This window comes from Sinocyclocheilus anshuiensis, unplaced genomic scaffold (genome assembly GCF_001515605.1).
Source record: "Sinocyclocheilus anshuiensis isolate Anshui unplaced genomic scaffold, SAMN03320099.WGS_v1.1 scaffold647, whole genome shotgun sequence".
In the NCBI taxonomy this organism is placed as follows: Eukaryota; Metazoa; Chordata; class Actinopteri; order Cypriniformes; family Cyprinidae; genus Sinocyclocheilus; species Sinocyclocheilus anshuiensis.
Window position 1 is genome coordinate 186,624 of NW_015552606.1, and position 12,919 is coordinate 199,542.

A 12,919-nucleotide genomic window follows, 5' to 3' on the forward strand; every position below is an offset into this window, starting at 1 on the left:
AAGCACTGGATAGCTGGCCAATCAGAGCACACCTCGCTTTTCAGACCGATGAGTTTTGTAAAAATCGACACGTTTTAGAAAGGCGGGGCATAGAGGAGAAACAATAATGTACAGTATGTGGAAAATAATGAGTTTTTTGAACTTTAAACCGCATAAACACATTTCATTACACCAAATACACAAAATAATGTTCTTTTTAGCAGCATCATATGACCCCTTTAAACCAACAGAGGCACAAGGACAGTGATCAAATTTGGTTTCTATTAGTGGTCATTAAGATATCACAAAAATAGTATTTATGGATTTTACAGTTGTAATGTAAAATAAATGGTTATTTTTTTGTAAATTTTTGTTAACTTATTTTACAGTGAAATATTTAGGCATATATATATATATATGATATAACAAAGGCCGATATTTGCCAATTTTTAAATATCGGCATCGGCCGATAAGTTTTCCTGTTTGGCCGATACGAGGCGGGCCTGACTTTTATTTTGACGGCGCTGAGAATGGCAGCGCCTGAGCACACAGTGCTCACATTCTCCCTCTTGTTCGCTGTCGTCAACAGTTCTGTCTAATACGGATAGAAGTCTGTCTAATAATCCGATAGAACAGTTAAACAAAGGAATTAAAATGTATACAAAAAGTATCATAACGATTGCTTTTATATTATTAGTAATAGAAAGGCAAACATTATAATACTTTCTTGTTTGCCGTCAGCATTCAGCAAATTCTCATTTATATCATTTCAACAAATCTTTGAATGACTAATGAACATTTAATTTCACAAACCTTGCAAACTTGGTCAAATCCAGCTGTGAGATCGTGTGAAATGTGCATTTGTATCCTGCATGATCGCGTGTACTCTGTGTGACGGTCGGTCCATGTGAATTGAATGCAGACAGGAGGACAGTTCAGCTTCACTGGAGACGCACGATCGACAAACTTTAAACTCGTGATTTCAAATTATGCTGCGCTTTATGCATTTGCCCACCGTCATGTTCATGTCATTTCCACTGTGTGCTGTAAAATGAGTGTTACCTTGGCTTTATTTGAAAAAATATGATTCCCAATGCACACAAACTTCCTAGAATACTGAGTGCCCTGTTGGTTACAGTGTTTACTTCCTTTTTTTAATTATATATTTTTTTATGAAATATTTGTGAAAAATACTTTGTCATCTAAAGTATAAGTATGTTTATTTAACATTTATTTTTTAACCCATTTTCAAATTTCTTAATAATAAATAATTAAAATAATTAAGATTATATCGGCCATCTGCCACCCTGCTTTCCAAGATATCGGCATCGGCTGTCAAAAAACACATATCGGTCGACTACTAGTTTCTATGCCATTTCAATACTATAAGATTTAAATTTTACGCTGGCTCACCAAAATCATCTTGGATTCATAAAGAGAGCTGGAACACATATTAGATCCATTCATCAAGTATGTTGAAATGAGCTACCTTTCAACATGCTTCACAAAATGACCCCTCAATATGACTATGGCTTGGCAGTCTGTTTTTAGACTTTAGACACTGAATTCAATCCAATTTGGTTCCACTGATAAGCAAAATACCCTGTATTAAATGATTTGCAATGCTGTAATTATTTTTAAAATCACAATTGTACTGAAACCAAACCAGGTGATGTCAATGTTTCAAAATCTTAAATGAATTATGTAATTTTGAAGGCAGCAAAAGCACAAAAACTCCTTTCTCTATTCTGGTAAATGTACGCTGTGCCTTGCATCTCCCTCAAGAGCTCATATTATCTACAGCAAGGGGACAGATGGTCTGCACACAGGAGGGTTGCCACACAACCAGACAACACATTTAACAGCAATGCCGAATTTCAGCCAGGGATAATTTTGTTAGATCCAAATAATGGCCCATAAAATAGCATGCCACTTATTAGAAGTCTGAAATATTTTAGCAGATCTGCCAGGATAAATGTTTTCTATTTTGACTGCATTGGTATTAAATTAATGCATCTTAATTGCTACTTCCAGTAAGACAGTTATTCAGAATGATTTATGCAAAACTAATAGCACAAATAGCTATTAGGGTCTCTTAAAATGGTCCGATGTATTCATTAAATAACAGCCTGTTTGTGCCAAAGGGGCAAAGGGTTACTGGTGTATATGAACGTGGCCTCGTTGTGTGTGTGCTGATTGCTGCCTCATTTGAAAACGCAGACAAGTTAGAGGACATTGAGACTGTGGTACTTACCGTGTCTGATGATTTGTTGGGATTTGAATGAGAGTTGGAGCTGTGCAGAGAGCTGTGGTTATGGGAGTTCTCTTGAGGGGATATACTGGTCCCTGCAAAATAAAACACATTGAATGTGAACAAACTAGTTTTCATTATTTCTTAAAATCAGCAGAGGACAATCTGCACGTCTAAAAGAGTTACTACCACATCTGGTTGATCAAAACAACTCTACTAGTACATTCCACTGTTCTGCGTAACTACAAAACTTCATAGACAATAATCCCATAATTCACTGCCGTTTCCACTTCCTGCAAAATCATCAAGTATGTATATCAATGATGCTTATAGCACTTGAGCTTTTTCTTGCTGTATGATGCCGAGACATGAACACTTCTGTGCCTTTCCATCAGTTCCTGGCTTACTTTGATTCATTAGAGTGATTTCGGTTTGACCTGCACCAACTCGAATACACAGATAATACAAGCTCTCAAAGACTCATCTTACAAGTGTTTGTATTGCATTGTTTCAATAAAAAAAGAGATGGAGAACGTAAATGACAGACATATTGTGAAGTGAAGATGAAAAAAAAGTCAAATGATTTCTTGCACTGACTTGAAAGAATTTTATCATCAAATGAGTGTTAAAGCACTGTTTAAATATCCAGCAGTCAGTTCTTTATAATGCACCCAGAAGAATGCAAACTAAAAGGTCTTACCACAATCTGAAGTTAAAAAACAGTGAAATAGGAGTGTTTTCAGACGAATTACAAGTGTTCAGCGATATTACTCATTTTGACAAACCTAATAATCAGCAGAGCTGAGGAGAGATGAAAAACAGCATAATGATTTTATAATACACCAGACTCACACTCCAAACGATACATCCGGCACACTCATAAATCAGTTAACTACCCACAAAAGATTACTCATGGCAAACAAACACATACTAGGCTTTAATTGATGACCAGTTCAATGAGAATCAGACTATTCTAACACTGTAGCATTTAGGTGAGACCCACAGACCGCTGGCTTCCTGATTACTGTAGGAGTAATATGTCTTCTGTGATCTATTACAGTACACTAATAACAAATCATTTCAGATAACGTTTCATAAAGTTTCATAGGTAATTAACTATAATCACTTCATGTGGAAAAAATTCAATGTTCAATGTACAAGAAAAATCAAGAAAGTCACAGCAAGCCCTAAGTGACCTGCAATTACCCCATGCTAAACCACAAACCCTCACAGGGGCATTTTAGCTGTGTGCTCAGACTGCAGACAGCCCTTAGGCTACAGATAGTCCTCACTGCCTTGGAGAAGATGTGTTTTGATGTGTTCAGTGAACAAGAGTATAAAGTCACTATGAGCGTGGAAACTCAACTGACATACTATGTCTCAGTAAACATTTTAAGAGATTCAAAATCATCTAGATGCACTCCTTAACGTGGACAAAGAACACCTTTTGAAGATATGCACAAAAAGTGCAGTCTCTCTGACCCGGGAACACAAGACAAAAATATTGATGATTCACTACGCAGATTTTTTCAAATCCTCTTTATAAAGAGATCGTCCTTCCCCTAAATAGCACTTGCAGCCGATCAGCATTTAGCAAATCTTTTTCCTCTATTAAGGAAAATGGTGGGTGGGGGTAGAGGCCTTTGATATATATCTTAGTCCCATCCATACTTCCTGTGAATATGAAATACATCTTGAACCACTGCTTTCCTTTTCATCCAGAAAGAAAAAAAAAAGAAAAGGAAAAAAAGTGCGAGGAGCTATTTGACATGCACACACTCAAAAAAACAAAACTTTGGAGTGGAAGAACAAGTTTGAACTAGCTACAATTTACATTAGCCTTTACGGAGGAACCAGAAAAACTCATTTTCAATTGCTTTTGGTATATATGACAAAAGTTTAAGAAAATTCATCATCTTGCTTCATTCTGGTTTTGATCAAATTTCCCAGAATGTAATGTATTCAATTAAGCGATTTCTTTTCATATTCACCTAAAACTCCATTCCATCCGCTGGGCTAGATTTTAATCTAACCAATATCAATTTGTAAATCCCAAGATCAATCAACTTACACCATTTTCAGTTGTTGTGTGAGTAAAACACTAAACAATATTTGTCGAGCACCTCCCATACAATAATTGCAACAAGCTCTGTGACGTTACTTTTGATAAACACACTCAGCTTTCAAATTGTCAATTTTATAACCAAATTCAAAAAATAAATTTCAACAATGATTTTGACTGTCACATGAGAGAAGGTATACTGAAAGATAGAGAACTCTTTGAAATGCATCATTTCTCATATCAGTGTTACAACCACAAAAAGACGAACAAAACTTGTGAACAAGTCACGTAACGCTCCATTTACATCAAGAAAGTAATTCAATGTCTATACCTCATTAGCTAGAAAAAGAACGCTACAGAGAAACATTTAATTAAATGTATATACTATATTTTACATTAATTCATTAATTTTTGTCTGTTGGTGATGATTGATATATAATGTATGTATGTGTGATTAAATCTGTCAAGAGAACTATTTATGATAGCTACTGTTTAAATTATATTTCAACAACACATCGTAGTAGAAACATTATTATTTTATAAGAAATGTGATATAAAAACTGCCGTATGTGCAATTTAAATGTTTGTATACAATGTTTTTATTTGAGTGTTGAACGTTACACATAAAATACATAGCAATTGAATGTAATAATTTGGGCTCTGTTGACAATTTTAACTTTTAATATTATAGTAACACACCAATCGAGAAGGTTCCCTGTGTAGTTTACAGCATTAGTTGAGAGAGATTTTCCTTAAGAAAAATGTACATGTACCTGAAACATCCAAAATAATTGATATTCCAATGAATCGAGAGCCGAATTGAATCGAAAGCACAATATATTCAAGTTGGAGACATGGCTCAGCTGCTTTCGGCATTTATGTTTATTGCAAATGCATATATAACACTAGGGATGCGCCGATCCGATATTCATATCGGGTATCGGCTCCGATAGTGCCATTTTTCTCGGATCGGGGATCGGTCAGAGAGAGCCGATCCAAATCCGAGATTTTTTTTTTTTTTTTTTTCCTCGATTGTGCGAATTATTCTGTGTTACTTCTGAAGCCATACGATAGCTTAATGTGAGCTACATATGAATATTTAAGTCCTTACATTAAAGTTCACACAAACTCTTTTCTCCGCTGTGGCTGTCTCATTCGTTCAGCCTTTTCGGTATCGGAGGCAAAAAAGGCGGATCGGAGCATCCCTATATAACACCAAACTGATTTAGCTGTCAGCTTATCTATATGATGATTATCCTTTTTTACCACTTAAATGGCTCTTTAACAAGATGCAAGACGTGACCTATTTAACAGATCTGGTAAATATGAATGATGCAAAGTTTTTTCACCACCAAGATTCATAAGAAAAATAACATTCAATAATGGCACAGAGCCAGGCAACAAATTAACTAGATTCATTGCTTTTGAAGAAGTCTTTTTGATAACTTTCTCCTAACTAATGCAACTTGCCTTGTCCAACATCTAAATTTTAAATAGGCTAGAGTCCCTAGTTAAGCGAGATGTGAGGCAGTGCACAGCTTCCACAACTGTCTGATTCATTTCAATGTATGCTGCTGTCACTGTTCAGTTAGATGATGCATTTATTTGGTAGCAATCTCATTATCTACTTGTTATCTAAATAAGAGTAGCAAATCAGCATTTAGTGACAAGATTCAACTGCCTTTATATGTAGCAGCAGTATCTGGTCAAGACATCTTGTAATGAAAGTACATGAAAACCAACCAAATTCGCTGAAAAGGAATGAAATGATTTTATCTGAAGTTACAATATCAGGCATTACTAAAAGCTGGTTCACACAAAGCATGAGAACTAAAAAGATAACAATAAAGTTTTAATAATCACCACAGCTATAATGATAACGAAACAAACACAGGAACAATTTGATGAAATCGATTTCAGAATGATTTGTTTACAGCTGATGAACGTTAAAAACAATCAATCAGAGTCCACCTGACTTTAACAAGCTCAAACATTTAAAGCAGCAGACAACATAACTGCAGCACTTGCTTATAATATACAGAATGTTATCGCTTGTTGGTGTGAACGCTAATATAAGCCGCGTTTCCAACGAAATTACCCGGAACAATTGTACCAGGAACTTCTTTTCCCAGGAACTTTTTTCCCCCCAGACCTGTTGCTGTCTGCGTTTCCATCATGGTCTAAAGCAGTGTTTCCCAACCTTTCTTTAGTCGCGGCACCCTTTGGAAATTTTAACAAATCTGTGGCTCCCTTCAAAATTAATGTTGTCACAAAATTTGAATTTCTAACTTTGATATGATACTTTGAAAAGTATAGATATTCGGTACAGCAGGGAAGAACTGCAGAATATACTGTCATACAGATATTTTAATTTTTATTTAATAATATCATTAAAAAAAAATTGTCCATCAATGGTGGCAATCAGTAGGCTAATTTCTAATGAAAAGACCAATTTATATGACAGATTTTAATGTAGGCTTTTATTCATATGTAAACATTGTGAGATAGCTAGTTATAATGGTAATTAAACAAAGTTTTGCTCACTCAGTGTATTTTTGATTTTACAGTTGGGTTTTTTTGTTGCAGTAGCACGAGATAGCTTGATTTAAAACTTTGAATTGAATAAAAAATGACAAGGAGGCTAAGCAGTTAATAATAAAATCTAAAGTACCGAGAAGAATAGGCAAATAGTCTGGTGATGTAGGTCTGCGCGCGTTTCAATACCAAGTACACAAATTTCGGACTTGCATCCTTGGTAGTTCGGACTTCGTCAGTTCGACTCAGGAGTGTGAACTCCCGCGGATGGGATGACGCAAGTCTGGTAATTCTGCAAACAGCAGCGTACTTGATAACATCAGTCAGCTCACCTTGGCTACTGCAATTTTCCTCACTGTATTTACAATAAGACGAAATATATCAAACACCACTGCCCCTTTTCGTTTTCATTTAAACATATTAATAGCCGCCATTTTAATTTTAACATATTAATAGATTAATAGAATAAAGACCAACGATTACCTGTTAAGATTTACCCAAAACAAATGATATCTTATGTTTATCCACTACAGAGACATCACAGCCAGCGGCAAATGTCAGAAAAACTAGCCGAGTTGAGGCTGCTCTCATCGGGTAACATGAGCACTGAGCGCCCACTAATCGCGTGGAGCTCCCGTCTCCAAAATCGGCGAAGCACATTTTCAAATAGGTGCTGTTTTTATAAATAAACCGCAGATTTGAGTTTGGAGAAATTTTGATTTCTCTACTTTCCGTACCCACTGTATATATATATATATATATATATATGTGATTGAAATACAATGCTGCGTGAACTCAACCAATCAGCATGTTCTGCGCTCAAGTCCCGCGCCCGAAAGTTCCAGACTTTGAAAAAGTACTACCTCACGAGCAGGGACTTTCTGAGGGGCAATTTTTTACCCGGAACTTTATTTAGATCCTGGTTCCTGCGGTGGAAACACACCGAGTACCGGCCCACAGTCCCTAGTTCCTGGGGAAAATTCTTGCAGTGGAAACGCGGCTCTAGTTATCTTTCTTGGTGTGAATTTGCCTTAATTCAATCAGTGACTTGCAGTATTAAGAAGTCAACAATATTAACTTTTGAAGAAGCAAAAGAAATATAAAATTCAATATCATGAGCATGGCATGAAATATTGTTTAAAAAAAAAAAAACTGATGATGACAGCAAAACTCAACTAAACCTGTATTTGCCAGCCTGACATTGCAACATTCGATCATCCAAAATCATGAGTTTGGAATAGGGCTTTTTTTGGTGACATTCATGGCACAGACTTAAACCTTTTTTTTTTTTACTGAAACCTTGTAAGATAAGACTTAGGCTTGTTCTGGCAATTCTTGGACATTAGTTTTATAATGCCTATCTCAACAGATGGTAAAAATATGTGGTAGTGTGGGTAAATTTTATCAGCTAATCTTACTGCAAATCAATCTTACAAGCATGGCCTATAAAGTGTTCAGAGATTCTAAGCTTGAGTTTTAAAGGGATAAAGAACCCAAAAATGATAATTTTGTCATCATTTACTCATCCTCATGTCATGCAAAACCTGTATGGACTTTTTCTTCTGCGGAACAAAGATACTTTGAAAAATGCCTTTTTTTTTCTTTTTTTTTTTAAATGGTCACCAAAATTTAGTTCCCAACATTCTTCAAAATATCATATTTTGTGCTCTGCAAAAAAAATCATACAGGTTCGGCCCAACTTCAGGATGAGTAAATCAGAATTTAAATTTTTTGGTTAACTATCTTAAGGATCATACATATGTCTAGTAAATGTTTAACAAACCGAACAAAATCATTCTAGCAAAACTGAAAAAATATTACCTTAGAATGTTGCCAATACAAATAACATCCGACAGATCTTGCTAAAGAAGCAAAAAGAATTCTGCAGGACAACATAATATTTTAATGATATGAAAATAATTCTCGATCTAGCGCAATTTCTGATTTCAGAAATGTGTGGTCTTTCAAGCCTGCTTGTCATTTCTGAACTATAAAACAGTTCAGACGTGGAATGCAAAATAAGTCCCTTGTTGAACACTGAAAAAAAAAAAAAAAAACTCTTACTTGTACCAAATCTGATAAGAATAAAATGTATAGAACCTGAACATGAAGAGAGATAAAAGCACACTGTGCTCACAGGCCAAGCCTTATATTTTCCTGTCTGAAATGGCATCATTCATAAGGTTGGATTAGAGGGTGCTTGTAAACGGTTGAAGCTGGTACCACTACCGGAAGTGTGATTTCATTTAATATCTCTTTACCCAAACGACCGCAATCTGATCACTTTCTACAGAATGTATCTAACTAGTGTTTACATAGAAACAATTAAGGACTAATTAAGACTGTGGTAAGATTTGCATTATCGATCTAGGCATCGGTATCAGCCTCAGATTTGTGGCTGTTATCATATGATCAGTTTGACTCCAGGTCTCCCCTCTTACCTCCTTCTCTGTCTCTCCCCCGGTGTGGATGGATGGCTTTTGCTCTGCCATGGCCGGTGCTATCCATGTGCTTGTTTTCTGGACTGTCTGATCGCCGCAGCATCTTGCACGGTGGAGTGGCGTCGTTACTGTCACGCATCTTCTCATGTCGGTGATCAGGGTGACTCTTGGACGAGTACTTAAGAGTCTGTCAAAACATGACATTCCTACATTGAACTCTGATGCACAATTACTCTCTCACATGCAATGTAGATGAGAGCTGGTTTAAAGCTAGTCTACAATGGTCATTAGCTACCTGGCCAGCTAATTTTTTGCTGGTCTAAGATGGTATACCAGCTATTGACCAGCTAACAATCATCTAACATGTTCCAAAACACGACAATGCTTTCATAGCACGACGATGTTTGTCATTACATACTCTGCATGTCACTGCAAGCCTAACCTGAGCACAGGAAAGCCTAGAAGCATTATTCTCCAAGTCTTACATATAAATAAGCGTTTCTTGACGGTCTAGATGATAATTAGGCTCGTTTTATTGGGATTTGGTTGCACTCACTAGAAACTAAAGACGACTGTTTATAAAAAAAAACTCGTACCACTAAATTCGCATTTACGTATATAACCGTTTCTTGAAAGTAGCATAATTTAGACCATGAATTAATAATTATAAACGTTATTATGATAGTCATTTCGAAGTAAATCGCTGTGGCACACAGGCCTGATGTAGCCGCTAGCGGGCTAACGTTTAACGCCTGTTAAAGTCGCTAGCGCTGTGAGCGCATTTAAAACATGATAAATTCGACGGGCAGGCGACTTACGACAGCACAAATTTATGTTTGCAGTGTAATGTAAATATGGGTGTCATTTTAAGCCGAACCTGGTGATAATGGTGCACTTTTTACGCACAGAGGCCTAAATCGCTTCGAAAGCCTGCGCTAGATTTACCCCATTTTAATCTTATTTGTTTCAGATCTACCTGATAGGGCTGAGAATCCCTTCGGTCGGTGCACCTACAAAATAAAACAAGAAAAAGAGACAGAGGAACAGTTAAAAACCATCTTCACTGATAGTGGCAGAAATTGCAACAGCTGAATCGGCTTCCTTAAGTTTTTACTTATTTTGGTTTGGTTAAAAATGGCGGATTGTCAAAGCGAAGAAGGAAAATCGAAGTATAAAATAGAGCTCTTTACCCATCGCCGAGTCTTGGTTGTTTCCTTGCATACATTACCATCAATGCCGTGTTAGTGTGTGTGAAGTAGATGTGAAAGATTGGCGACTTAGTTTGTATTTGGAGTGGGCTATCGACGACCCGATCGCGTATATTATTTCAATAGCTCTGGCTATTGGACTCGCTCTTCGCCTCTGCTAGTCAGTAGAGCGCCCTCGGTCCATCTCCCACTCACACATACACCAAAACTCTGCCCCTATCTACAGAATAGCGAAGCTCAGCCTTCCTCGCACACCCCAATCCGGGTTATTCCGGCGATCGCTTCGGCTCGACTCGGCTACTGTCGGGTCATTTCGGCCACTGTTCGAATTGATCTGAAGTAGTGCATGAAGTAGAGATCGGTTTGAATCTTCGCAGTTTTTTCTTTTTCGAGTAAAAATACATTGTGCTTGACGTACTCACAGAAAAGTCTGATTTACGTTTCTCATTTCGCGGTTTACTCCAGCTGTTGAGAAATACTGCGTTTCAGTCGCTGGAATTTAAACCTAATACTGACATCTACTGGACATGTTGAGCCAGTGCATGTGCCTCACTGAGATAAGTGCAGAAAGGTCCTGATGCAGTATGACTCACTGAAACAAGTGGAACCTTCAGAAGAACAGAGCCTTCTCTTTGGTTGATACATTGGCCTACTGAAAAATGTTTTGTTAAAAAAAGCATTCATGGCACAAATCTCATGTTTTATTCATCTAACATAAAATAAAGTTAGCATGAAAAGGAATTAGTTTTAAACACATCAGCACAGCCAGCAGCAATTACAGCTGTGAGGTTTTTTTTGGGGGGGGGTTTAAAAACATTTTTGTTTATGTCCTGAGTCTTTCCACATTTAGACTGGATTTTTGTTTGGTTTTCCATGCAAATTCTGTGCCAGCTCTGCCAAATGTGATGGAGAGTGTGGTGGACAGCAATTTGTGTGCAGGTCAGACATATTTTCAGTTGTATTAAAATCTGAGTTATTCCAGATTTCAAACCCTGTCAAGTCACATTTATTTGTATAGCGCTTTATATTCAATATATATTCAAAGCAGTTTCACAGAGGTAAACAGGAAACTAAAAGTGAAAATACAAGCAAAAATTTATCAAATATGAAATTTCTTCAATTTCAGCTTGAAAGTAGTTCTACAGAATATAATTGGCATTAATCAGCTCAATGTATTTCAGTGTTGATTCAATTTAAATTTAGTTGAAACATTCAATTCAGCTATAAAGCAGCTCAAGAGAGGACAATGGTATCATTATTCATCTCAAGTCAGTTCAATGTTGATTCAATTTAGTTAAATGAAAGTGTTGATGTCTATATCAATATCAAAACAAACTCAATTCAGCTATAAAGCAGCCCAACAGAAGACAATAACGTAATTATTCAGCTCACTTTAGGTCGATGATGATTCAGTTCAGTTCAATGTGTCAGTGTTGCAAAGTTGGTCAATTATGAAATGACTTATAGGCAGCTCAGCTCAATTGTTTTGTTCTCATATGATAATGTCAGTACAGTCAAATCAATAATTATCCAGCTCAGCTCAATTGTTTTGTTCTCATATGATTATGTAAGTACAGTCAAATCAATAATTTTTCATCAATGTTAATTCTTTTAAGCCCCCTAAGACATTAAACCAAAGCCTTTGCTTGTGCTTTGGGTCATTGTCCTATTGTTCTGTGCTTTTAAAGGCCAAAGATCTTTACTTTGAGATCTTCCAGAATAAGCTTTCAGGCTTTGTGTCATGGTTACATGGGTACATGGTTATGACATAATGTTGGTCTTTCGTAGTTCTCCCCATATGACAAAACCGAAGTGTTTTTTTGTTGTTGTTTTTTTGCAATAGATGATATTGTGTTCATAGAAAGGATTTGGATAAAGTTTTTCAAGCAGCATCTTGGTCTTCATGTTGGCCAAGCAGATATGTGCTGATTTTATTTGGGAGTCCTGAGTTATCTTTATCAAGTTATTGTATAATTAAGTCATTGACCAGAGGTGAATTTAAATGGACACATTAGATACTTTGCTAATTAATTTAATTTCATAACTGCATTTCAGTTATTTATTTCACTTTCCACTCATTTTAACATTGTAGAGAGGACTGGGAAGAAAAATCCCATATATGTTTTAATTTGACATAAGATATAATGCACGCTACTTATGATTAGATGATAAGATTTTAGAAAAATTATGATTTCATTATGACAATTATTGCAAATATATTAAATAAAGCTATAAATTATACAAGAAATATCTACAAGGTTTTTGGACTCTGTTAACGCTCTGAAAGACCCTTTTACCGCTCAGCTTTCAATATCAGCGTTAGTTTGCTTGTTGAAGGCACACTGTTTATTCTAACAATGGAAACAGGTGCATCAGCACACTGATCAGGGCCGTGCACAGACCTTTTGAGGGGCATGTTCTGAAACTGAAAAAGGGCACTGCT

General features: G+C 36.3%; 1 protein-coding gene across 1 annotated transcript in view; it reads right to left on the reverse strand.

Moving 5' to 3' along the window:
* Positions 1–10,710, reverse strand: part of waca (WW domain containing adaptor with coiled-coil a) — a 52,852-nt gene extending 42,142 nt beyond the window's left edge. Inside the window, exons 1-4 of the mRNA XM_016456944.1 lie at positions 10,459–10,710; positions 10,245–10,278; positions 9,269–9,455; positions 2,234–2,325 (exon numbers count right to left, since the gene is read on the reverse strand). Of these exons, the coding sequence (XP_016312430.1) occupies positions 2,234–2,325; positions 9,269–9,455; positions 10,245–10,278; positions 10,459–10,499 (354 nt within the window). The 5' untranslated portion in view covers positions 10,500–10,710. The remainder of the gene's footprint in view (positions 1–2,233; positions 2,326–9,268; positions 9,456–10,244; positions 10,279–10,458) is intronic.
* Positions 10,711–12,919: the final 2,209 nt, after the last annotated feature.